The sequence below is a fragment of the Oxyura jamaicensis genome, chromosome 1, assembly GCF_011077185.1.
Source record: "Oxyura jamaicensis isolate SHBP4307 breed ruddy duck chromosome 1, BPBGC_Ojam_1.0, whole genome shotgun sequence".
Lineage (NCBI taxonomy): Eukaryota > Metazoa > Chordata > Aves > Anseriformes > Anatidae > Oxyura > Oxyura jamaicensis.
In genome coordinates, this window is record NC_048893.1 from 56,784,642 (window position 1) to 56,812,494 (window position 27,853).

The 27,853-nt window shown below is 44.2% G+C and overlaps 1 protein-coding gene across 2 annotated transcripts in view; it reads right to left on the reverse strand.

Annotated features, from left to right (window-relative positions):
• Positions 1 to 2,337: 2,337 nt before the first annotated feature.
• The window catches only part of CHST11 (carbohydrate sulfotransferase 11), a 173,902-nt gene continuing 148,386 nt past the window's right edge, over positions 2,338 to 27,853 (reverse strand). For both annotated transcript variants that reach the window (XM_035341528.1, XM_035341523.1), the window contains exon 3: positions 2,338 to 7,278. In XM_035341528.1, coding sequence (XP_035197419.1) covers positions 6,430 to 7,278 — 849 coding nt within the window. In that variant the 3' untranslated portion in view covers positions 2,338 to 6,429. The remainder of the gene's footprint in view (positions 7,279 to 27,853) is intronic.

Genomic DNA, 27,853 nt, shown 5'->3' on the forward strand with positions numbered 1-27,853 from the left:
TATAGTCAATGAGAATATTTTCTATACTTACCCCTGTGAATAAGGCACCACTTTCAGTCCTAAGCACCTCGGACTTACCCAGCAGAGGTGGGTTAGTGGCCAGGGCTGTCTCCTGTTCCAGAAGCCTGAGCACTCCCGCAGACTGGCATGGGGCATACGGGGTAAAAAGGGAAGCTGTGCAGCACTTAAAGAGGGAAAATAAGGTTGTTTCTTCTCTTCAAACAGATTTTTAACAACTGATTTGCAAGCAATTTGGGGAGGTTGCTCTAGGATATGTTGTCCTTTCGAGCACTGCAGAGTAGAACCGGTCTCTAGTTTTTCAAAATTTTCAAGCTATGGCAGAGCTGTAAGTGCAACTGGAAAGGCAAGCTATTTTTCTGTGGCATCAGGAGTTTTGTATGTAATTATGTGTAACACAGCTAGCGAGAAAAGCCCTGCACGGCAATTTAGGAAGCATATGCTCTAGTTTCTACTCTGCTGGTGGCTGCACTTGTCTATTTATTTATTTTTTTCCTCTTTTCTTCCCAGCTTCCCAGATTTTATTTTTTTAATTATGCTAGAAATAAATGTATTTTCGAGATGAAAGGTCGTGCCCACACTGAGCATGCTATATGACCACAGGGGCAGGCTCCACTCAATCCCTGTGTCACCTCCCCTGGGCTTACTGCACGGGTTTGTTGCCTGCCTGGGCATGGGTGGGATCCGGCCGCTTCCTCGCGTGCCCCCGTGCTCCACACTCATCTCCCCCCTGGGTGTGCCACAGCCTTGCTGGCATGGGGCAGTGGTGGGCACTTCATCCCTGTGAATGAATACAGCTGTTACCGAAGCTGGTAGACTCCTCAGAGGAGCACAGCAGCTTTCTTAGCCCCTGTACTGACAGAACGGGGTTGGGTTGCTTTGAAGCGTGTGTAATGCCTGCCAAATTGCCGGGGGAGGCAGAGCAATCAGCGCGGTGTCTGGAGCCAGGCTGAGCATTCACTTAGACTGAGACCTTCTTGAGACCTCCGTAATTACCTCCCTCTCTGATCGAGATTGTAGAGGAAACAAATTGGTGGTGTTGGCAGCAAGGAGGTTGTTGCCTCGATGCTGCACAGCTCGGGAAGCTGGGCTGCAACTCTGCCTGCTAATTAGGGCGGGGGCGCGTTAGCAGTGGGAATGGGCTCGGACGCTAATGACAAACAGTGAGTGTCCCAACAGGTGCTGCAACACCTACTCAGCACACTTCATGTCTTCTGTTTGTTAACTCTCTGCTCCTGTTGTGAATAACATGGCTCACGGTGCAGTTTGCAGGGGCCAGCAGGTCAAAGGGCCTGTTTGCCGCTGGCCTTGCTGCATCCAGAATATGGCATCCAGTTTTGGGCCCTCCTCAATTCAAGAGGGATGTTGAGATGCTGGAGAGGGCCTAGTGATGGCCTACCACAATTTTGAGAGACCTGAGACATATAATCTCCTAGGGGAAGTTGAGTATTTGGCCTTATTTAGCCTGGTGATAATGTGGCTAGCTGGGAATCTAATAGCAGCCTCCAGCTACTTGACAGGGACGTACAAAGAAAGGGAATCCAAACTCTCCTTCTAGTAGATGGACACAATCTGAAGGGTGACAGTGGCACAGTGGCAACTTGGAAAACACTTCTCTGCTGGGAAAGTAGTATAGCAATGGAACAGGGCACCCAGGGAGGCTGTGAGCCCTCTATCCCCGGAGGTATTGGCTTGTTGAAACCACGGCTGACCCTGTCTAGCCTTGGTGGTCTTCAGCAGCAGCAGTAGCATGTCCCAGCTGACCACCAGCTATCACAGCCATCACAGTGAGCAGGTATTTCCTAAATGTATGTTTTGCCTAAATAATTTATGGTGCTGGTTTCCTCACCCAGGTTTGTCTTCAAAGCCCAGTTGGAAGTTTCTGCTTTGGGGTTAGCTGTGGTCTCAGTGAAAATCACAGATGAGGCCACACAGGTTTGAGGCCTGCTGGAAATGTTTAACACTAAGCTGTTGTTAGCAAATTTTCATGAGGATGGGCAAGAACATGACCTAAAGCTCATCAGATAGTAGGAGTTTATTTCATTGAACTGGCTGCAAAGCACCCTCATTTGAGGTGGGACTATGTTTCTGTGCATCCTACAGTCTTAAATTGACAGCCCTCATCTATGCTGGCTGGGAACTCCAAGAGGAAGGGAATGAGGAGTGTTGGTAGATGATGATAGCTTTGCTGTGCCACAGCAAATTTTGAGTCTTTTGCTTGTCCTGCTACAATAACCCTTGTGAGAAAGCAAAGCTTTGTGAACAAAATCCCACCCTCAACCCTGAAAGCATGAGCCAGAAATAAAGCACACAGAGAGGAACTTTCTTTCTTCAATTTAATTGAAGTTACTTAGAAAAATAATCAGGCTTGAATGGCTTTTCAAGGAAAGATTCATGAGCAGTTCACACTTGTGTTGGCAATGTATAACTTAGCTTTTTTCTTTATTAACAGTATATTTAGGTATGAGGAGATACTTTTCTACAACAAGCCTTCTACTGCATACAAATAGGTAAAAAAAAAAAAAAATCCAACCCCACATTGATGTTAAATTATTCGTACACATTGTATTGTGCATGCATGTAAGAAAATAACACTCTCTGTAACAAGAGTAATAGTAAGGACAGTCCCTTTTTGTACCTGAAAAGTGCAGCAGACTACAGTGAAACCCTAAGACATCTGGGGTCAACTTCTAAAAGCACTTCAGCTTGTGAATTATTTCACAGGTCTTATGCAGCGCATGGTTCAGGCAGTTTGCAAGTTTCTGTGACAATGGGCATGGTTTATGAAGAGGCCGAAACATGGAAGAAGTTGGGTTTGGGGCCCCCCACGCCCTGAAGCCACCACTGTGTTCAGGTGGGCCAAATCCAGGCTGGGCTCCAGGTTAAGGTGCTTGGGGTGATCTGTGAGGGCGAAGCCAAGGGAGGAGCAGCCGGTGCTGCTGGGCTGTGCTGGCCCTGCCAGATGATGGGGCAGCACCAGCGACTCCTGCATGGATATCAACACTCCTAGGCCCAGAGGCTTTGAGGGGGCTGGTGGCTGAGGTGGGCAGCAGGACTGACTGCGAGGAACCCGCTGGCTCCTCTCTACTTTCACCACTGCTCAACTTTAACTGCTGTACCTCTTTCCTAAACAGCAGCTTCCCGGCTGGCCTTGTGGTCCCACGGACACATCCGTTTTTTGAATTTTGCCTGCTTGTCTCCTGGGACCTGGTGTGGCCACAGCTATAAAATGAACCCCGCAAGGAGGCCATGCTGAGGAGCAGGCCAGACCCCTGCTGGGTTTGCGTGCTCTGGTCCCCTCACTGCAGGTGGTGGCCACCAGCTCGATGCTATGAGGAGGCACAACCTTCAACGTGGGGTCATAGGAAAGGGATTTTATTTTTTTTATTTTTTGGCTCAGTCAAAACAGCACACCCAGTAGTCCAAACAAAATCTATTCCTTAACATTTGTGGTCCTCCTTCAACCTCATGAGGGCTTTGCGTTCAACATACAGGACACGATCATATCCAGCATCTCAGCTCTTCACTTTAAACAGGAATCTACAACCAACTCACAGCACCCCAGAACAGATTAAACATTAAATTGACAGATTGCAGCAGTTTGGGATCAGGATATTTTAAATAGCAAGGGATTGCCTGCTCCAGACTGCACAGAGGCCATGTCAGAACTGGGCACCCGCCTCAAGCTGGCCTCTGCATGGAGGCAGAGAGGGGCGAATGAGCCCAGCACTGCTCTCAACAATCCCAGCTCCAGCAGCGCCCAGCCCTCAGATCTTCTAAACACACTTTTTCACCTAAAGCTTCCTTATCAGAGCTGTCAACTACATGTGGTTGTTTTTTTGGTGTGTGTGTCTCCAAAGCAGTGAAGCTAAAGAGAATATTTAAGAACTGATAAAAATGTGGTGATGAGAGAGCGAGGCAAAAAGTACAGAAAGAAGGGAGAATGCACATCCTGCTTTTAAAATATTTACTTTCTGAAGCAACTTTTCTTTCTTAAATGAAAAAAAAAAATCACATTCTGTTGGAGTGGATTAACAGATAACTGAGGAAAAAATGGGACAAAAATATTAGCGCTGTTGGATACAACATGAAACACGCACAGTAACAGCTTGCAGGATGGGGCGGGGGGGGAAGGGAGAATCTACCCTCATACAATTTTTTATTTTTTTAACAACCATATACCCATCAAACTACAAATAAAAGAAAGACAGGGCACACTGTGATAGGCACTTGCAACAGCTCCACATACTCTAAATGAGACAAACTGCTTTCAAGTAAAGCACTAGTCAGCAATCAGAAACCACTCAGGAATTCAGAGCTGTCAGATTCAGGCAGCCAGTGCTTTACCAGCCATCGGGGTTATAAATAGGACCTGGGTTACAAAAACTGTGCCTGTTCCAGAGTGGATGAGAGATTTATTTGGAGGCTATGATTAAAAAAATAAAGACCCAAAGCCTGGGTAAGACTGAGCACAATCATGAAAGGAGTTCAGCTGTTGTTTGCTATGCTAATTTGTTCTCCACTGAGATTTACTCAGTGACTTATTTTTACAAAATAAGACAGACCTATGTTACTTCTTTAGCCATGTAGCATCCTGGAGGCTATGTAATTCAGCAGCTATTATCAGCTACTATATACATTGCAACTTTGTCAGGATCTGGCTCTGATACTTCTCCGCCTTCCACTGAGTTTACCTAAATCTTCACTAATTTTTGGAAGTGTTGGGTTTGATCATAAGATACACATGCAGGCAATTCAAAACCCCATTTTAGCAAACAGCTATCAAACATTCCCACAAGTGCCTCGCCTAAGGCCTCCTTTTGCCAATCTCCTCTCTTTTGTTCCCCGAACAAAACCCCAGGTTAACGAAGCCTCCCACAATCAAAGCTGCCCCTTGATTTTGGAAAGCTGTAGCTTGCCTGGCAGCACAAACACAGGCGGCCACCCTGAGGACGTTACCGGCACTGGTACTGGAGGAAAGCTTCGGATCCCTGGTACTGGAGGAAAGCTTTGGATCCCTGCTCAACGCAGCGCCCAAGGCAGGTGAGCGCTGGCCCTGAGCAGGCCCCGGGGCAGGACACCCGTGGGTGGCTCTGGACTACGTCCCACTCAGCTCCTGCTGCCCTCCGGGCTGCACGTCTCACGGGTATCGCATTAAAGCAAATGAAACAACTGCCACGGAGACATTCATCTTCAGTGAAAAGGCCATGCTCTTACACTAGACCTGACTGAGATGAAATCCTAACCATGGGAAATCAGAAACATCCCTGTCAGCAACAACTGAAAAGAGAAGACTCCCCCTTCCCCACAGGAAAAAGCCATGAAACCAGCTTGTAGGAAGATTAGAGACCTTTTTTATTGCCTTGCATGCTTAGAGATCAACATGAAGATGACTTTCTGACTTTTTAAATGACATCCCCACATCCTTTATAGCAACATATTGTGACTGGTGTTTTTGAAGCACATTAGCCAATTCTGGTTGCCCACCCTAAGATCAAGTAGAGAGGCATGACTGTCAGAGGATGAAGCTCCCCCAGTAACCCCATCCTGGATATGACTTAAGTGAACACCAATTGCTTCGGGCATTTAAATATCTCCACAGCCACTATCAAAATGCTGATTTTTCAGATCGAGCAACCACAAATATGCATTCATTTGTGCGGGTGGGCTTCAAATGATGAGACAATGGGACTCATATTCTTGATAAAACCAGTAAGTCTAGATTTTAAAAAAGTTCATGGTTTCTCTTCCCAAAGAATACATTCACATTTCTTTTAGCCATGGGTTTTAGAGATCACGTATCTATCAAAATCTGTTTTATTTTTTCCCTTTCAGGGCTAGAAAGACAGCTTTTTAGTATGCTTAAGTGCAATATCACTTTCTGCAGAAATTATTTCCATCATTATTCTCAAAGCATGTGGTATCAAGAATCACGCCTGTGTTTACCTGTATGAAAGGCTAATGGAAGAATATTATTATCCAGAGACAAGCTCAACTGAAGAAAGTACAAAACCAGATTCCTTTTGTCCAAATGTTATCTTATCTCTGTTGCTAAAGTGAAACCTACCAAGAGACCATGTTTTAAATAAGTATAAATAACATTAATTAGAATTTGAGGAATGCAAGATCAATGAAATTCACCAGAACACGATTAACATTTTTTCAAACAGTGTAGCAGTATTATTCATTTCTACAGCTAGATCGTCACAATCCTGTTACCCTGCAAAGAGAGCTGTCCTTTCTTACAGTTGATTTAAATAATTTTGACTGTGCTGCTCGCAGCATCATTCAAAAAAAAAAAGAAAAAAAAATATTAATTTACAAAATAACCCACTCTCCATATTTATTATGACAAATAAAAATCTTAAATAAAACAAGCTTTCTCTCCCCACTCTCCCCCCAACCCATCCCTCATTCCAATTTCAGGTAGCTTGGCACTGAGTAATTGAACATTAAAAAATCAAGTTTGTAGACTTCATACAGCTGTGTTTGGTGCTCCGAGCTGATGTTCTGGAAGAACTCTGTGGTCATTTCATCAGTAGTTCTCGTGGACTTTGCATAGGTGGGGAACTTCAGGTAGTTGCCGACTCCTGCAAGCTGGAGAATGTAATTCGAATCCTCTTCGAGTGTTTCATATTTTCCTATGAGGTCGTAGTGAATGTGGCAAGGGTGGCAGAGGGAGTACACAGTCTGCCAGTGCTCATTGAAGGGCTCTTCTCTTTGGGTGTGTGGGTCAATGAGATATGCCACAAACTCTTCAAATTTCACATCATCGCCTTTACGCAGAGCTTCCTGGGTTGCGTTTTTCCTCTGGCGCCTCACGATTTTGGTGCCATATCGCTTGTGGAAGGAAGTGTTGTACTTTTGTGTGAACTTGTTCCTGTAGGCTGACACCAGTCTCTCAAAGGGCTCACGAACAAAGAGGAACTTCATGTAGTTTTTCAAGCGGTGGTTGATCTCTGGGATGCTGTACTGGTTGAGGGTCTTCAGGTTTGAAGACACATGGGCTTCATTGGCTGGGATTTCCATTGGATCGCTGTACTTGCCTCTTCCCGTCAAAACCATCATGACTCTCTTCCAGTTTGTGCAGGCCACTTTGGGAACATAGCAATAGATCATTTCATGATCTTCATCCACCACCAGGTGTTTGAGATCGTTGGGCGTCAGCACGCGGCGCTTCCTGCTGGACACACTGTTTGCTCGGCACGTGTCTGTCACTTGGTCTCGTCTAATCTGATGAAGAATTGCCGTGTTGGACAACTGCAAAGAAAGAACATGCACCAGTAAGTCAAGCAGGTTGGAAGCTTTTACTGCCTTTCTACTTACTAAACAATTCACAGAAAAGCAGATTAGTGTTTGTATGGAACTTAAAACAGTTCATTATGAGGCTGAGTAAAAATGTTCCTGTGCTAGAAGATAAAGCTTTTTTGTCTCCAAACTTCTTGGTACGAGCTGCTTTGACGCTCTTCACATTGCCCGGGGTTTCACTTTGACGCTAATGCAAAGACGTGTAAGCGCTTACACATCCCGGTGACAAGTGTATTTACACAAAACTCACATCCTGAGATGTGGTTGCCGCTTTTCTTAGCCCTGGGAAACCGATCTCCACTCCTCAATCCATCCCACGGCTAGAGCAGTCAGACCCTGCCTGACTTTTTGCTGCTGAGATAGGGTAGGAAGACACCAGATTCAGAAAGTTTGTCAAAATGAAAACAGTTTGTGGTTTCATTGCTGATATCTTTACGCTAGAGAATTAATAATCTCAGCTTGTTTGTTGGCTATGACCTTGGCAGAAGAAATGAAGCCCATGGAGATTCCTGCTAGTTCCTAAGGGGACCATTCACACGGACATGATTTCCTGGGGAGCTGGGAGAATATTAGCTATAATTTTGCCTCTCTGCTAAAGCCAGACTGACAGAAGGAAAGAGCACACAGCCTTCTAACACACACAGCACCGTATTCACCCATAGCCCTTTATTATTTTGTTAATAGCTCCCTAATTTTCTACTATTATTGCTCCTGGATGCTTTGGAGAGGCTGTAACCTCTTAAGGGGAGCCCACAGGGCCCACTGGGCTGCTGTGCAGCAGCTACCAGCTACCATATCCTGTACAGCAACAGGAGGAAGATTTTCTGCTAAGGCAGGTACTGAACTCTGGGAAACGTGGAATATTAGCCCAGGTAAAGGAGCAGGCCGATGCAGGACTCCTGCGTTTGGTTCTTCAGAGCTACCTGAGGTGTCCCTGCACAGCACTGTGTTTTGCTGTGCAGACTGCCCTCACTGATATAAATGCCTTTTTACATATTCTGGATGAATTTTATCAAAGCAGCAGAGGGAAGGTTTTGGTAATGGCATTTACGTTTACTTAACACCATTTAGCTGTCAATTTCAAAGAGCCTTGTGCACAGTAATTAGTTTAGCCTCAAAGCCAAGTAGTAAGGCAACTATTGACCTTCCAGTCTGATGGGCAAAGAGGTCTGAGATGCCTTCTTCAATGCTGAGTCTTCCCAATGTGTTTATTTAATGCCTTCCAGGCAGGTTAACACGAATCACAAGATGCTGCAACGAAGCAGTTGGGGCAATGCAGATTGCATTCACCTGCTGTGGGGGTATTTAGCCTTTGGCTACAGCGCTATATTGAGCCTTCCGCCTCCCTTGTGTGGTAAATACCCTGGGCAAATGGCTCTGCATGAGCTTGGGGGTTCCTGCAGTCACGGATCAAATCTCTGCTTTCAATACCAGAAGCCCTGATTCATATAAAAGAAAGAAAGCAAGAAAGAAAGCAACAAACAGGATTCAAATGCACTTTAGTGGCAAAAACCAGACCAGACAACAAGATCCCCCCAAAGCATCTTACTGACAGGAAAATGGAACTAAGCCAGTCATAGGATGTGTGAGCTGTGGAATGAAGGAGATAGAAATGGCATTGTTACAGACAAACCCTAAAAGCCCAGGCTTTGCCCGCCCAAGGGCAGCAAAAGCTTTTGCAGCACTTGAGCAGCTGAGACTCTCCCTCCCTCTGTGCTGCGGTAGGTTGCAGAGGAATGCTCTTGTGGTGATGGGAACACCACGGCGTTGGTGCACCTCAGACCTGGGCAGGAGGATTTTTCCTCCAGGACAACATTTATGTGTTTAGCCTGGGACCTCTGTATTCTGTGCACCACCAACCACCACGTCTCCTCCGAATTCCTTGGGACTTTCCTCAACTCATCTCCTTAGTCCCTTGTTCAGCAAAATGTTGGCTAATGGTTAAAACATGCAATAGCCCAGTGTGACCACTTTAGACTGGCTCGTCTTTTGTGCGTGTGTGGTATCCCCCTGAATGCCTTCCAGGTGCATTTCAAGGGCCGTTTTGTGTTGAAGTCCAAGGGAGGAGAAAACCGACGTGAAATGTGCTTCAGATATCCTAGTGAAACTGGCTGGGAGTCTCCAAAGTAAGATGTTAGAAAGCAGTTGTCAAGGACCACACAGATGTTTGAAGAAAATTACTTTTTCTTAGGAAAAAAAAATCCCTATTTCAATTTGTGCTGTTCTCTGAGAGATAAAGAACTAGTGGTCAGCTCTATCCGGGTTAGTTACCAGAGAACAATTTTTATAGTACTAAACAAAACCCTATGCAAACATGCAGACATACAGATTCTCCTCTGCAGACAGATAAAGTGCCCAAATCTCTCTCCTTCTGCAGATTTTACATCAGATTTTATATCATATAGCATAGTACTGCTCTTTGTCTCTGGTTTTAGGGTAAACACTAGAAAAGCCTGAAGATGCTGCTACATTGCAACATGTTAATGCACTGTATTTGCTTCTCTGATGCTGTTCTTCGGATAAATACAGAAGTAAGTGGATGAGATTCTACAGCCTGTATTAGATGGAAGGTCAGACTTAATAATCTACTGGTTGCTTCTGACCCTAATCTACGAATGAATCTTTGTAGAGCTGTGCTTTGCTCCTGATTTCATTCCTACATCAATGGTCTAGAGCACTTTCTCTCCACACATCAACATTAATGAGATTTTCACGCATTCGGAGCAAGGGGAAAAATGCAGCCTTAGTATTTGCAATTGCAAACGAGACTGTGCTATATCAAATTCACTTAAAAGACAACACTTGTGGATTTTGAAGTGGCACTTGTCTCCCACTCTTTTTAGCACAGAGGAAATATGAAGAAATGGCATAAAAGTTTTGCCAGCTACATTTACTAAACATACACCAGCACCCTGGGGTCAGCTCTGCACCTGCTCTGGCCTGGCTGGTAGCACACAATGCATATTGAAGAGCAGTGTAACAATAAAAGGGTACTGCCCTATTCTCATAAATTGCAGTACTGTGGCTGATGGATGAAAAGCCATGCAGGAAATGCGGTTTTGAAAGCTCCTTTTTTTTTTTTTTCCTAGACTTCATTATACCATAAAAAAAAGCCAGTATATTAAGTGTTGCACAATGCCAACTGTTCCCAACCCCACATTTGCATGGTCAGCAGAACAGGGCCCTTGATGTCTCCACGCAGTCTGACATCCCCACCCAAGAAGAGATTTTCTGCTGCAGCTGACAAAGAGTGGGTGATGCATCCTGGAGGAGCTGAGCTACCTGCCTTGCTGAGAGAGGAGTGTCCTGCTGACCTTTCTTGAGGTTTGGTGATAACAGCCCTCTCACTGAAGGGGTGGGCGACGTGAAAGCCTTGCTCTTGCTAAATTAGCACAGCCAGGTATGGCACCGAGGAGCCTTTAACGGAGCTCCTGCCAAAGCACAGGCATCTGCCGTGGTTTAGGGCTGTGTCTCCACAGTGCACCAGAGAGAACCCACTGACCAGAAATACATACACTGGAGAATTTACGGCCTTCAGCCTGTGAAATGCGAAGGTTATTCAAGGTAAATTACAGTAATGAGATGGGAGGTCTTTTCTTCTGGCTACTTAGGCACAGCAGGATAAAATAATATTTAAGGGCCTTTCCAAGCTTGATGGTCAAGTAGCAAGTTCAGATTTAAACACAGGACGTTTTAAGTTATTTTTTTAATTGAACAGCGTGCTGTAATGCAGCCTAGGAGCAGAGATCAATAAAATTCATGTAGATGGCTGCAATGAAAGCTCTTTTTGAATGGAAGGACAGAAATAACCAAGGTGCCACTCAAAAAAAAACCAACAAACTTCATTAAATTTCACCTCTCTATAAAAAATGAGAGTGCAAAGAAGTGCCTCAACCTGCTATAAGGCAGGGGCTTATTTATTCTTATTGCATTGCCTGCAGCTGCTGCTTGTTCTGCAAATTACTGTAACCAGGCTCACAAATAATCGATTCTGGGAGTGCTAACGTGACATTGGGCATGGCAGGATGAAGGGTAATGTAACCAAGTTAGTTTAAAGTGGAATAAAGAGGACAAACAATATGAAAGGGGGCTGCAGACCAATACCCTTCTATACTGCCATTTCCTTGCATTAACAAAGAATTTGCATCTGCATTTAGTTCTTCAGTTACACTTGTGTTTGGAGGTTTGGTGTCCGTCCTGTGCTAGAACTACGCAAGTTGCCGTGCCATTCCTGCAATCTGCAGCCCATGAAGCTCTCAAAATCAGGAGTATCTCCGCTGAATTCTGAGTTGTGTCTATCCAGTAGCACTGCTTAGCTTAGCATGAACCAGAGCTCATCTACACCAACTTCTTTGTGAGAGTATTCGTTTAGAGCTGTGCGGAGCAGACTCATAACCCACTGAAAGCAAGGTCTTGAAGTGAGAAGTGTCAGACAGACTAACTATAGGTGGCACTAATGGTCCTACTTATGTGACATCTACAGAGACTAATATTTCACTTGAGTGAAAACTCTCAAAATAAGAGCAGCTCTCCCTCCTGCCCATCAACCACATCATCTGAATTTCAGGAGGTGTTTGGCATTTAAAATGTATAAAATGTTTATTGATATTATTTACATTTTCCCAAATGTTTAGGGGTGTTGTTTTTTTTAGCATGAGGTTATACACACGCACATTTCCAATCCCATTTTCAGCATAAAAAGTGTGAATAAGATCGTTAAAATCTTGATGGACTGCCCTGAAACTATAAACATATTTTAGATATTGTTTTAGTGGCTGGCTTTTAAAGCTTGGATCTAGAACTGCTATACTTGGTATATATGCATTCTATGCACCAAGTTTTAGATTGCTTTCTTAAAAACACTCACCATTAGACAATAAAGGGAAGTAACTATGTTTCTTATGTCATAGTCCAAACATAAATGGTTCTAATAAATCACACATATCTATTACTCTTTACAATTTATGTAGATGACAGACAATTATAAGTATGTGAATCAGGACACTGAATCTAAAACAGTAAGCAAATTTTAGGTACAGAGATTTAATTAAACTGACCTGGAAAAAAAAAGAAAAAAAAAAAAAAAAAGTAACGGCTTTGAAAGATTTCATACTTTATTTTACATTTCATAGTATATTATTCTTGATTTAATGTTTTCGAAAGATCCCAGAACTCAAATAACCCCACCAAAACCTCAATCAATATTTGTTCAGAGTCCAATAAAGCAGACTAGAAAGCACATAATGCATGCTGGAGATGGAAATACTTAACATCTTTGCTGACAGCTTCAGGATGGACAAACTGGAATACAAATTTGCTATGAAAATGTCTCTACAGAGTGGCTGGATAATACAAGATAATAAAACTAATATTAACTTAGGAGCATTTGTGCTAAGAAAAATTTAAAGACAAAGTATATCCTCTGAAGGAAAATTCATGAAATATTACAAAGCTGCTTTCTTTTCTCCATTTAATTCATTGAACTTATTGCCCCACAAAGATAAGGAAAAATATGCATTTATTTCAAGTAATTCTCTGTATTGCAACCCAAGATAACCATAACATTTTAAATTCCCACCAGGGCTATGAAAAAAAAAGGATCAAAGCTTCTGAGTGAAAATAGTCTTACATTGCAGCTGCTAGCACTGTATTGTCAAAAATCCTGAACTGCTTCACACATTCCCTTCTTCCTCCTATACATGCATCCCACCTCATGTGTATGTCTGCATGCAGAAGGGAAGGGTGAAACAATTCAGCAGTTGCATTGTTTGTGTCCAGAAGCTACAGTTATTTGAATGATACATCAACATTAACTTTGGCATTCATTCGTCTTTGGGTCCCGGAGAAGAAACAGCACTAAACCAGGCGAAATGCAGTGGCAGAAAGACATGCAGCTGAAGCTGCCAATACCGTCCTGGGAAAGCATCACCACTAGGTCATTAAGTCTTAGCCTTTTTTGTCTTGAAGGTACCACGCAGAGCCTAAACAATGCGACATCTCCTTGAAAAACCACAAGCTGGCTCTCTATCTGGCATGAGGGTCACAGCAGGGATTGGCAACAAAAAATACCAGCTATATGTTAAAGCTAGCTTTTTTTTTTTTAACATCCTAAGTACTCTGCCCAACAATAAAAGATACAGGTATGAATTCAGGAAGAAAAAAGTGAGACTTTAAAGAAAAAAAAGACAACTTCTGTAGACCCAAACATATTTTCAAGCCTTTCCATTGCCATTCTGCTAGAAACTGTTTGGTGCCAGGGCTCATGCAGCAAGCAGGATTTGGGGCTGGTAAGGTGAATGTACACACTTGTAAAAGGTCTCTTTGGAACAGGAAGATAGAAAAGTTGGAAGTACCCAGGAGAAAGACATACGATCTGTTCAAACGGGGTGACTAAACTGTGTCTCTGTGCCTGCTGCTATTCTGAGGCTCTGTGGGAATCCTGCAAACAATGGACAGGCAAAATTGAAATGACTGAGTTTAAATGCAATACATCTGAGAGGCAAGAAATCATTGGGAAGTACAGAGGAGTCTTGAGCTGAGAATAATTACAGCACAAAAACCTAATGCTGGTGTGTTTCTTGGGACTTAACATATAGAAGACAAGCTTGGAGCCTCCTGTCACATGTACAAAGAGCATTTTGCTGTCACCTCCTCAGTGTTTCAAGGCAGCTGCAGGAAGGGAGTGGGGAAAGGAATTCAGCAGATAGCCAATCCGTTTCTTTTCTTGCAGCCAAAACAAGTGGACGAAGCCTAGGGCTGGGTCCAGAGGTGTCTTGATGGATGGGATGATGATCAAAGCTGCGTGGCCTTTCTGTGGCTGGGCTCTGCCCCTGAGCCCAGCCTCACCGCCGTCTCCACAGGGAAGGACAGCGCATGATGAATCTGGCCACTTCTGGCTCATTCTTTAAGTGCCGCTATAAATCACTGCTCATATTAAAAAGCTGAAAGGTCTGGCTGTCTTATGAATTTCATTTTCAAATGAAAACTTTCTAGCCTTTCCCCTCCAACACATGCACACATAACTAGAGCTTGGCTCCATACCTGAGTGTACAACCTGTAACACATGGGAGCTCAGCCATGGTCCTTCTAACCATTCCCAGTCCCCAGGAATGGCCATTTCACGACTAGGACCTTGTGGCAGGATGCAACGGCATGCCACATTTGAGGGCACAAGGTTGTGCTTGGATCTTTTTGGCTGAGCCAGAAAGGGCTACGCTGGCTCATCTTGGATACCCCTTGCTAAGAGTCACAAACTGGGACAATCCAAGCCCAGGGAACAGCACACTGAGAAGCTCGAAGCCAGTATCTGCTGTGCTGTGCTATTGCATCCCTACTGTGGGAGCTGTAGAAGTGGTTTTCAAGGAGAGGCTTGAGAACAAGTTAGCAAAAGGCCTGCCACAGACATCTGCACCAGGAGGAGCACTGGGCTGAGGATTCGTGGAGTCAGCCAGGGCGGAGCTGGGAGTAGCCCTTAAAAAACAGTGAGGAACTGCATTTTAACAGAGCTGGCATCCAGGAGACAATGGAAACACTGACATTTATTTCTCTGTTGCAAGACATTATGGCAGTAGGGGTGAGATAAACTGGGTGGAGCGGGGAAACAGGACAAAGTAGATACGTAAATACAGAAACACATAAATTCCAGAAGGAGGAAGGGAATATAACCTGCTCTGTGGACTGTGTAGTAACAGAGCTAAACAACAGAGACTCCGTTTAGATGTGGGAAAAATCCTAACGGAGAGAATAGGGTATGTCTGTGCTGTAAAACAGTGATGCATCTCCAGCATGAGAAACCTCCAAGAACCTCTCAGGGAAGGTGTTAGGAGCAACCTAAACGACCCTGCCATGTGTACAGGAGTCTGCCTGTGACTCCTTCAAGCTTCATGATGCCGGCTGCTGGAATCAGCATGAGTTAAAGAGCATAAAGCTCTCCTCAAAAGCTACGCTTGCTGCTGCAAATCCAGGTATTTTACATCCTTCACAAACAAAGGTCCCAGCAAATGCTGCAGGGCCACACAGGCAGAGACCAGCTAGCGCTCGCAGTAAGGCCTCCCTCAGGACAAGGCCTCCCTCATGACAAGGCCTTCCTAGGGACATGGCACCACCACCAGGCCAAGGCCTGGCAGGTGCTCTGGTGGCACCACGGTGGCACTGTGCGAGACCCTGAGGAGGAGGAGGCCGCCCTCCAGGCTGCCTGTGGGGCTGGACCTGCCTGGGACACCACCGCGCTGCTCACCCCAGCCAGCTCTGACCTGGCATCTGGCGATAATGGATTTCTCGGTCACACAAATCCTCCCCTTGTACCTCTGGGTTGCAGCTTAGGTGTCACACAGTCAAGTAGAAATACTTATTTTCTTCCCAGCAGGATATCTGCTATTTTAACTGAATACAATTTACTCAGTCCCATGCTAAATCAGGGTAATACATTTCCAATTTTTAACTCAGCATGCAACACGCCGATATTGCTCCCAAGCTTTTGAAACCCAAATAAGAAAAACAGAAGATAGTTGCTGCATAGCTGGTTTCTTTACTTATAATTCCAGGTACTTAGCAGCCTGCTGTAGGTGAGAGGCACCACAAAGCTGTGCTGAGCCCCTGTCCCCCACTACCAGGATGAGCACTGTGTGTAGGATGCTGCCGGATGACCCCTTCTGTTACTTCAATACCTACTGCTGCTCCCATGAGCCAGGGATGCAGGGTCAGTCCCCACCAATAAATGCTGTGTGGGCTATTTTAAGGTAAGGAGTTGTAACTGGGAGAGAGGAGCCAACGCTATGATGCAGCTGCTGTCCTGTCCACCAAGCCCTTGGTCTGTCACACTGGGGTGTGTAACCCTGCTGTGAGCTCTCCTCTAACTAAACCATTCTAAATTACCACTGTATTTATTTTACTTTCCTTTGGTGATGTTGTATTTTGCTCAGACTAAGACACGCTACTCCAAGGATAAATTTTCTGTCCATGTGGCTCACTAATGTTCACAGAAGGTGACTAACCAGGGTTGTTCTTTCTCCACAGCCTTAATTACAGTTAACCCCAAAGTTCTCACCTTTCTGCTACTCTTCAGAACGAACCAGATGACCCCCTGCTTGAACAGACAAAGGACCTTCTCTATTAAAATGCCAGCATCCATTCATAATCTTAATTACAATAGGCTTTCCAGGAAACTTTTCTGCCACGGAATGAAAAATTATTCTGGGTTAACGTGTAAAGTCTGTATCATCAAGAGCCTCCTGGATCTATTTCTTCTATCCCGAGATGAATACCAGTGACTCAAGTCCTAAGGGATGCTCAGCTCCAAATCAGCCACTAGCGTTTAGTCCAAACCTAGTGTTGTCAGGTTTGGACAGACATTGGACATTAGGGCCAGAGAGAGACCAAAGCAAAAGACTGAATATTTGCCATGTCTGCTTCAGCGAGAATTTCTGTTTTTGTTAAAAAAAAAAAGATGTTTGAGTATTTGCGCACTGAAAGAAACTCTTTGCCAGCAGCAGACCACAAATGACTCCACCATAGTCTTCTCTGGGAAGCAAATAGCATCTGCATAAGGCCGCCCTCTCTGCTGGCCACTGGTGCCCCTTCCCAAATGGCAGTGTGCTCCATCCTTCATGCCAGCTGTACCCAAAGGACAACACCTGAGGCCCTGCAGGTCCGACCAGGAGGCTCATGCTGGAAACTACGTGTCTCCCTGGGTCACTCTGTTCTGCAGACAGGGAGACCTTGGCACAGCACTGAAAGAGCAGCAGCAAAACACACGCCTAGGTAATCTGCTTTAAATCCTGACAAATCCCGAAGGGTCTGGCTTGTATTTTAAGCATCTGACTTGCCACACTAGGACTTGTTGTGTCAGAGCATGAGGGCAATGTTAAAAGTAACTTTCGTCAGTGATTAATACAACTGGAAGGTACAATTATTAGCATGATGCCTTGTTAATTTTCCTCATCTCTACAGCTGTGTTTACTGTGATTTCTAAGGGTCTCTGTCTCATCTAATAACAGATCCATTTAGGCACTGCATACTAAATGTTAGCTTACAATGGAAGAACAAATTCTTAGTATGTCTTTAAATGGCTGCTATTTTTTTAAACCATTCCCTCAACTACACTCTGAAAGAAATTGCACATAATCACTTCCCTCCCCCCCCCCCCCTTTTTTTTTTTTACTGCTCAGTCTTTTTTAAACTTCCCAAAGCGGTCGCACAGAAAAGGCCACTCTGAGCTCCCATTTTTGGGACCCTTCTCGGCTGCAGCCAAGCGCTGTCTCCTTGCGCCCTGCTCCTTTCATGGCTCCTGAATGCATGCCAGCTCCCGTCGGTGCCCTCTCCATCTGCCGAGAGGCCTGGCTCCCCCTTCACTGCTCTCACATCCTCACCGTATGCCCTGTCCCACCTGCAGCTTGAGGACTCCAGCAAAGGCCAGGAGGAGCTCCAGCTGCCAGCTAGCTCTCGCTCTGCGCCCCTCAGTATGTAAAATCCCCCGAAGCGGGTCCTTCTTGCTGCCCCTGCGCTAAGCACAGAGCTTGGTGGGTGCTCACGGCATTCCTGAGCATGGAAGGGGTCAAGAAAGAGGGGAGATGCCCCTGTCCCATGGCCCCCTCCCACCTCACAAGCAGCAGGGCCAGGCGAGTGGGGAGAGGTGCCAGCCCGCAGCCCTGCGGCCCACAGGGACGTGGCTGGAAAGCCGGGAGTGAGTCGAGGCATTCAGCTGTACGCCCGGCGAGAGCCAAGAGCGTGCACTAGATGGAAATGTGCCCTCTCCTTTGCAGAGGGGGAAACAGGACGGCTTCTGTCCCAGGCACAGGGCCAGCGCTGTTTCACCTCCCGTGTGGCTGGGTGCACGTTGCCTTCAGCTGCTAGCTTGGGCAGCTTCCCTTCAGCACAGGTAAAATGTAGCATCTGGTGGTTTACACCGAAATGGTATGGGGAAACTGACAGCCCGGCTATCCTTACCTACAGCTACCACTGGCTTCTGCTCACCTACCCATACCACCAGCTTGTTACTGTTCTCAGGACTTGTTATTTTTATTTTTTCCTCAAACAAAGATACTTTTTTCTTTGATTAACAAATAAAACTAGTAAGCTGAGTGGGAACACATACATCTCCCTATGTAAGTATGCATATACATCCCTGCCCACATCCCTATATGATAAGCACCCAGATGGCATACTGGCTTATGTCAGTCACGGGCCAGGACATATGTGAGTCTCCAGACAGTACCCTAGCACTGGAAGATACTCCCTTTGTGTAAGTAGGTAGGGCTGAAAAAATCCAGCAGCACAGTGTGGGGAAAGCATGTGCTGCCACTGATTGAGTTTAGCAGGGCAGTCTGAGAAGCATCCTTGGTTCCCACAGCCAGTCAGTACCTGGGAACTGCTATCATCCCTCTGATGACTTCAGTCCAGGCTGCAAAGGCACCCGCTGACTCCTGAGCAACGCTGGGAGCTGATGCTGTCCTGGCTTATTGAATGGAGGTTGTCCTTCTCCGGAGCTGCCAGGTGACAAGGATTTAGGGGTGGGGAAAAGTGACAAGTTCACATAATGCTGGAAAAGCTGATATTCCTGACAGGTGAAGCAAATCTAAATTACAGTTTACAGCTAAAAGGGCTGTCATTTTTGAGACTCTGTGCAGTAGCTTCCACCCACTGTATCCATACAAATGAAGAGCTAATGGTTCCTCCCCCAGTTCGTGGCATTGCCTGCTACAGGTCCCATCTTCACAAGGCACGGAGAGCTGCCAAGCACCATCGTGCCCTTTGCCCCATGGGAGGGCTTCCATGGCACAAATGCCTCCCACAGACATGCTGGTAATTAACAGTGGATTTTGCTCTTTGAACGTATTAGGCCTTGTACGAGATGCATCAGCACAGCTGACCTAGAGATTAACAACAGCATTCAAATGCTTTGAACCCTTTTAGCTTTGCATTTCAAATATAAAACTGATTTTGTCAAAGTCTGCTTATCCTGTTGTTTCTAAATCCCTTCTGGAGGTTAATACTAGCTGGAGCAGGTCACCATGTGAAGGTCCCATTTGCAAGGACCACGCTTAAATGCTTTTGGTCAGGCTTTGATCTACAACCCTATATCCATTCCTGTGCTCCCTCCCCATGTGCATTTTCCAACTGCTGTGTACCCCAGCTGGCATGAGCAGGAAAGCCTTACAGAGCCCCTTCTCTACTCCTACTGTTTTTAAAGACCTTCTCTTCCTGCTCCATGACCTAACTTTAGCTTTGTTTGTTTAAAAATAAGCTTTGTTCACAAGGGAAAACAGTACATGGGATTCACTGCTTCCAGGAACACTCTGTAATTTTGTTCAACTTCTGTCCACATGGATGCTCTCTTCTTCTACCTCACCATCACCTTTATACATGTGCAAGTGCATGCCCCCCAATCTCAGCCTCCCCCACAATGCTGTGTGGAAGAGGTCAAGGCCCCCTGATTCCCCTTGTTAATGCCACTGTGTTCTCTGAGCCCCTTGTTAATGCAATACAGACTCCAATCCTAGTTATTTTAAGGCTAGCTTTAACTGTTCTGCTTGAGTTTCTTTCTCACTCATGTTTCTCACTGCTGTTTCCTCACTCTCCTTGGCTGCTCTTTATTTAACCCCCATGGCATCTCTTTTGCAAGCTGCACTCAGTATCACCAGAGCTCAAGTTGAACTTTCAAACCCACGGAGGGCTGAGAGCAGAGGAGGAAGATGCAAACATTTTCAAAAGAAGGCATGAATGTCAAACAGGATGAGTAAGAGGCTGCTCCAAAAGATGCACAGGATTTTGGAGATTAAGATAAAGCAGCTACCATACACCACCAGTTTAAACCTGATGCAGAACATCTGCTCCTATTTCACTTTTAACGATACACGTTCTCTGGTCTGCAGCTCCAGTGAGAGAAGAACCACCTGAGCAGAGATAAACTGGCAGGTTGCTTACACCTTTTCCAGGAGGAGAAAACACTTGCCAAGATTAGCTGAGAAGAAACAAACTGCTGAACAGCCAGCTAGGCTATACAGATCCTACGTATCAGCCTAGGAGCACCTTTTGTTGCCTCTCCACCCACCCCAACACTGCAGGCAGGACCGGACCCAACCTCCTTGTACCCCACTCCCTACTTACTGATTCTGGACCAATTGCGATCACTAAATCTTAGGAGCTCAACAGTAGCCTGTAACTACAAGCTGTTGGAAATACTATGAGATCTTCCTGTCCCCTGTAGCAAGGTAGTGGAGCAGTCCTGAGTAGCGACTGGGAGCAACAGATGTACACATTCACTGGGAATAAATGCTGGTTCCCAAGTAAACCTCAGATAAACTGCAGAGGAATCTGCAGGTGCCGGCAGGGTGGTTAATTTCTCCTGAAGCTGCATCTGGAGCCACTATTACAGAGCGAGGTCTAGGATAAAAATAACACTCGGTACTTATCTGGTCTTCTTCCATCTGTAAACTTCAAAGCACATCACATTATCCCTGCTTTCCAGATGTGAGGACCAAGCCACAGGGAACTGGTCCAATGTTGCTGCATTTTTCTACCATTTTCATGGGGTGAGCCTTGACCTCCCAAGGAACCTCCTGACATCCCTTCCCTACCCAGGTGCAGCAGGAGCCCCTGCGATGTGCAGCTTGTCTAGGTTTGAGGCAAGGCAACCCCATATTACCAGCAGTTCCATATTACCAGCAGTTCCATTTTTTTCAGTGGCTCTGCTGGTATTTCAAGATGAGGGTGGGGAGGGAGAATGGAGAGCTGGTTATTTTTCAGCCCTGTTTCCCAGTATTTTTCTGGAAGAATTACAAAACACCTTCTCTCTTTAAATATTTGTTCTCCCTGAAGTTTCTAGCCCACCTAGTTACTTAAAGGTCAAATAAATGGATTAAACTGCAGTCTCAAAATTCAGGTTGAGAAATTGTGGCAGTAAAGAACTCTGGTACCAGCAAATTATGGGTATTCAACATGTTTGGTTTAGACTTGCACCTTTCCCCCTTTGTTATGTCTTTCCTGAACAATATTTGTAATATTCACCATTGGGTATAACTTCCATATCAAGTTGGTGTCTGAGAAATTAAGAACACACAACGACATTGACTGTTGTGAAAATGTATAGCATGTACTACAGCAACACACATAGCTCATGATTTATCAAAACAACTATCAGATACACCACTGAGATCTAAAGGAAAGTCATCAAAGTGGTCACCAAAATTCAGTACAGTCAGAGCACTGCAAGATGTTGTACCAGGATAAAGAAAAATCACTTCGGTGCCAACAAGGAAGGGTTACACATGCTGGTCTGGTTTTTAATTTGGTAATACGAGTTTGCCACACCCCTGAAAATCAACCAGTATGGTACTGAAAAAAATATAGTTCATGAATATATAAAAAGCATGGTTAGAAGCAGAAGGCAGCATTTTTATTTTTTATTTTTTTCTGGAAAAGTACTGGGTTCACTGCAATAAATAGAGACTTGGGAATCATACAACTTATCTGGAATAGCTGGACAATATAAAGTCAAAACAGTCCAATTTGGAGAAACTGCATTAGGAAGCTAGTTAGTGGGTACAGCTTAAATAAAATATTCTAATTCTACCTACTGGCTTTAGCCTACCACATCTTACTTATCGCGTTAAAAACAACTAGAAACACGGTAGAGAAGGTGAAGAGAAGCATAAAGGAAACTTTGAACATGAAAAAAACAAACAAACAACAACAAAAAAAAAAAACACAGTAATGAAGTCACAGTCTGCGTGGGTACAACCCTCTGAGTTTAAGTGGTATCTGGTAAAGCAGTGTGGTACCTCCACATTGGTACAAAGATGAAAGAAGATAGCAAGAGAAGTTGGCAAACACATTTTTAACACCCAATTCCAAGGAAGCAGGTAAATCAGAGCCTGGCTCTGGCAGTAGAAACTGAAGGGGAAAGAACGCCGAGAAGAAAACAAAGATCTGTAGTAAAAATACTGCTGGGCTGCAGAGCTGCTTTAGAGAAGCTTTTGCTTTTGATGGCAGCGGATGACATCTCCGTGGGACAAGAGAGGAAAAGCAAACAGAAAAGCCTGTGATAGACAAAAACTATTAAACAAAAGAGACTGTCTGGGGAATTAATATTTATGAAATGCAAAAAAAAAAACAAAAAAAGATTGTGGTAAAATACGAGATAACACAAACCTAATAAAAGCAGAGTTTTTCTGAATTTAAAAAGATACAGGGCTTGCAATCTGGTTCTGTACTATCAAGAAACAATTCCCCTCTGTATCCGGCAATGTCAAAAGAAAAAAAAACACGTACAAAAACCTGATCCAAAAGCTAGTGAAGTCAATGGAAAAATTCCTCCTGGTTTCCAGAAGCTTCTGGTTTGAGGCTTTGGGAATTTCTGATCCCACTAAGAGCTGGACTATCAGCACCTAAAGATATCCTACTGCTCGCCCAGAAGCACAGTGAAATGCAAAAGGTCCAAAGGTTTACTGCCAGAAATTAATAGCTTCTCTGCTCAGAAGAGACCAAAGGTGCATCCAAAGTCCCATTGTAGGTCACTGGGGCGATGTTACCTGCAGTGTTACGGAGATGATTATTTTTGAAACTGCATATGGGAGTTACTCCACTAATGGCCTCTTAGAGCCTTCAAAAATCTTCCCCCATCACAAGCGTGAGCTAGAAAAGATGTTTTCACTCTGAAACCCTCCTCCAGCCACACAGTGTCATACTATACTGTATTCAGTGTGCTCTCTAGTCTTATTTTTAAAGGCTGTTTGCTTTGGGGGAGGAAAATGTTTTATAATCCTACTGCATGTCTTTGCAGAGAAGCATTTCTTCCAATACCCAGCTAAAGTTTATGTTTCTTCTTTTTCTTCCATTAAATATATCCACGGCCAGAAGATCATGCATGTGCAAATGGATCAGTTCAGAAAGCCTGAATGAAAACCACTGTGACAACCTCAATTCTGAGTTTGTTTCTCTGTGGTTTGATTTCTTGGATGGGGTTTTCATTTTAGGTAGGGTTGCTTTTTCATTTCCAGGTATGGTTTGCTCTGGTTTATTCCCAAGAACTTGGACTAACAAAGTCCCATGGTTCTGTGAAAGGAGTATAAACATAGGTGCTAACCATCTGAAAATGTTACCTTCTGCACTGTTTCCTTCTTTAATAGAGCTTCCCAGATGGAGGCCTGAAGACGATGTAATGTGATGTAATCACAACCCATGTCCCCAGGCTCAGAGTTACAGAAACCACATAAAACTGTTGCATCCCTTCTTCACAAGCAATCATGTTGCACAGAGTGTTTGCCATGGTGAGGAGCAAGTACTTCCTCACCCCAGGGTACTTACAGTGCAAGTAGTGCATACCACAGAGTCCCAAATCACCCAGATCCTTCTTATGGGAGCAGCCCTGACTCGACAGGGGCTGCTGACCCTGAGCAAAGGCATGTTTGGGTCAAGACTGTGGGGGTGCTGAGGGGTCCTTCATCCACTGCTGGGTTACAGATCTGTGCAGGTGACTGCTCCTGACACTACAGGCTTCTTTCCAGGGAAGAGAGAGCAAACCTCTAGAGGGAAACATCAGGTCACAGTGCAATTCCGGCCTATTAATATAATTTAGAAAGAAAAAGAAAATCCACACTGGGATATTAGCAAAAATCAGGCGTTAGAGTGCTAGGGAACGTGAGTAAAACACTGCATTAAACGATGGCAGTTTTGCTCTACCTCAGAACATAAAGTTTATTGAATGGCTCCCAGAAGAGGAGAAAATGGATTTGGCACTCAGCAGTAAAGTCTATAATTAGTTTTTTATAGAAAATCTACATACTGTGCTCAACCCCTGATGAGTTTGAGGTGCTGGCTCATGAACACTCTTGTGTAGTGTCACCATCAGTGGGAGAAGGACATAATGCCCAGGGAGGGCTCTGGGATGTTCCCAGACCTGCACAAGGAGGTTTGGCTGAGGAGGGCCTACAGAAGAGCCTGATTCTTGCTTTGTGCCAAGTTCACCACAGAGGTGCAGTCATGGGTCTGTTGACCCACTCGAGGCCACAGCAAGAGCTCCTAGGCCGCAGGCAGGACTGAAGCTGTGGTAGTCACTAACGCAACCTTCCCACTAGTCACCAGACCTGGGAACCAGCCGGTGGCTGCTCCAGCTGAAAGCTGGGCCGACATGGCCTCCAGTGAGCCCCAAAGCTGCGGGAGGCAGCCATAGTGACCAGTTCTCTCAGCTCAGACACATAGGAAGAGCCAAATTCTGCACTTGCCAGTGAGCGTGTCCACGGCAAAGCAGGCCTGGTTTTTGGTGACTCACTGACCCTTGAGCATTTCCAACCATCTGGTTTCCCAGAACTTGCCAGTGTGGCTGGTTTGCTGCCAAACCGACAAAATAAATGAAATGCGTGGATACCTAAACTCATGGGATTGCAGCTGGGGACATAACTTATCACTTCACGGAGATCTAAAAAAAACTGCATCTGGGATCAGACAGGATGGGTATATAGAGATGGGGTAATTAAAAAGATTCAGTAGTACCATAAGAAAACACTTTCTGAAATTATTTACTCAACAAAATTTTATGTTCAGGAATGGTACAGTAATTCAATAAGCAACTCAAAGCTATACAGCTACTGCAAAGAATAACAAATGTAATTTTGGATGGAAAATTTATAGATGTGTTTTTAAAATGCACATGTCGATACCCTCATTTTGCTTTTTTTAACAGCCCTGCCTTCTGTGCATTCATGGCCTTCCTGAGCCTTATGTGAAATTTGAGAGAATGTGTAAATCAGTTCCTCCCATGGACTTTTAAATAGCAAGTGATTAAACTGAAAAGCAATCTCTAATTATATCAGCAAAACCACTCCACTAGTTATGGCCGTGGTCATCAGGCATGATGTAAGCTTGCTCCATCTGCGGCTCAACAAAGTAGAAAAAACACAGACTGTTCCCAGACTCAGTTCTTACGCGTCTAAATCTAGACAATGGCAATTTACACTATGGTTAGTCACAATAACCTGTCTTTTGTATCTAACCTAGATCTATCCTCAGATAGAGAAAAACATGTATTTTATTTAAAGATTAAATAAGAGCACTCTTACCGCTGGATGCCAAAAAGGTGAACACCAACAAAACCATGAAGAGGCTGAACTCATCTGTCATCTAAACATAAAGCAGCAGCCTTTCATTTGGGATATATTTATGAGCATCTGTGTATACATGATTCCCTGCAATTACAAACTCTCAGCCCCACAATGAAGCACAGAAACACTATTTCCATTCAATAAAAGTGAAACTGACTTGCTTGAGCTGACTTGGTCAATCTCTGCCAGAGCCAAGCTTGATATTCAACAGTGTCTTGGTCTTCTGCCATTAACACCAGTGTTTGTGAGCAGCAAATCCACCGATATAACAATCAAAATAAAGGTTTCATGGTTTTTAATTCAATGTTTCCCTTTCTGCATCACCCTTCCCAATTTTCTTATTGAGTTCAATGCTCATTGAAAAACACATTTGCCATTGAGAAGACTAGAATTGAGCACAGAACAGTTCTTCACTGTGTCTACATTTCAGCGCAAGAAGATTGTGGTTCAGACCATGGGACTTATCAAAATTAATGTCAAATCTGACAGTGACTTCAAGGAATTCCAAATTTCTTCTACTGTGTTTGTGCAATGTGCAGAGCCATGAAAGGCTGATTGTGAACCGACACCAGTGAGTGCTGTTCCAATCAAAAAATAAAAGCAATGGAGAAACTGAGCTCACCCAAATTAAAAGGCAAATAAAGTGAGCAACAACAAGAATACAGAGAAGTAATATCAAGATGCTTTACCTCTTCATGGCAATATTTGTTTCATCACAAAGCCAGGTATGAAAGATTTTATTTTAAAAGCCTTCAGGCTAGTGCATCAACAGCAGTTTCAGAGAAAAGTGTTATTTTCTATGAGGGAATGCACAGCAGACTTTTTAAGAAAACAAACAAAAGATCCACAAATGCCCCCAACCTCTTTGCTTCTGTGGGGCTGCTCTGTTTCATCAGTCACAAACAATGGGAATTGTCCAGTAGCTATCATGAAAATGTCCATCTCAGACAGATATGAGCATTTTTGCACGATGTATTGCACTCTGCTGAGGGTTGAGCAGATGATCCACTGACATGAAGGAGATTTGTACTATTAGGAGAGCTGCCCACAGGTTTTATTATTAAGTATCACACCAGTGTTTTCACACAGGAGGAATAAAAAAATGACAAAGGCAAAGATTTTGATATTCTTAAACAAGCGTCCACTTCCGAAGGTTTTGATGGAGATGTGACTGAGTGAGCACTACAAAGAGACAACAAGAATCTGATGTCTAGATCAGCAGATTGGCAGTGCTCTGCCTCCTGCGGTGCTGGGATTTGTTTTAAGCTCTCTTCCTCTGAAGAGCATTAACAGAGACATTGAAGTTTGGTAAGTTCTGACCTGAAGACAGTTTCTCAACCTTGCAGGTTGTGTTTTCTGCCTTTGCTATCACTGGGAGCCAAAGGAAAGTTCATGCCAAGGCAGTATTTCACGCTTTCAGTAGCAATCCAATTTCTGTAACCAGATTTTTGGAACAGAAAGTTCTTACTTTGGACAAATCCCATGTGAAAGACACATCCCCTGAGCCCATTCTCTAATGAAATTTTTAGCTTCTCCCTTATCTTTGTCAAGAAATTAAAAAGCAGAATATTTTTTTTTGTTTTTTTTGCCTGCCTAGCAGTTACCTGGCTTCTTCCACGGCTGCTGCTACCATGTCTGAGACTCCCGCTGTGCTGGGGGCTTTTAAAGTGCAACGGGAGGACAGTGTTTTCTAGTCCTGCAGCTCTGAGGATATTCTTTTCTATAATGGCCTACATTAATGGATGATCCTGTACCTGCTGAAGTAAGACTCATTTCACTTGATCCTGTGTCCAGCGAATGAAGGATCAAGAATTCAGCTCTGTCCCTCTCCGATGGTAAAGCTGATCTCACATGTCACTCAATAACTTCCAGTTCTTCTGCCTTAGTAGGCAGATGTGTAATTCCAACATACTGATATAACTTACGGAATGTATTATTAGATAGAAAGCTACTGTCTTGTCATGCTTCATATATTAAAAAATATTTAGCACAATACAGGATTTTATTAACACAATTTAGAAGAACACATACTTAAAGAAATAGAAATGCTTTTACCGCAATGTTTTGACTTGGACCTTGGCTAAAAAAATAAAAAATAATAAAAAAATAAAAGAGCTACTTTGTGCATTGGGACTCAGATGAACTGCAGCATGTTTTTAAAAAAGTAAGACTAGTGAGTCCTTGTCGTAAGTAAGGGGAACAGACGCATTTGCTGGAAATTTCCATACTACATAACTGCACACACTTCTATATTATAGTACAAAATCATTATAAATAAAGATTATTGAGTTGTACTGCACTCTAGGATGCAGGAACCTTCAGACTGATGTTTCAGGGTTGATCTATGAAGAACCAGAATGAAAAAGCCACTGTTCTTTCCAGAGATTTGTACAGGGTTGCTGCAGACTGTCATATTTTTGTGTCTGCATGAA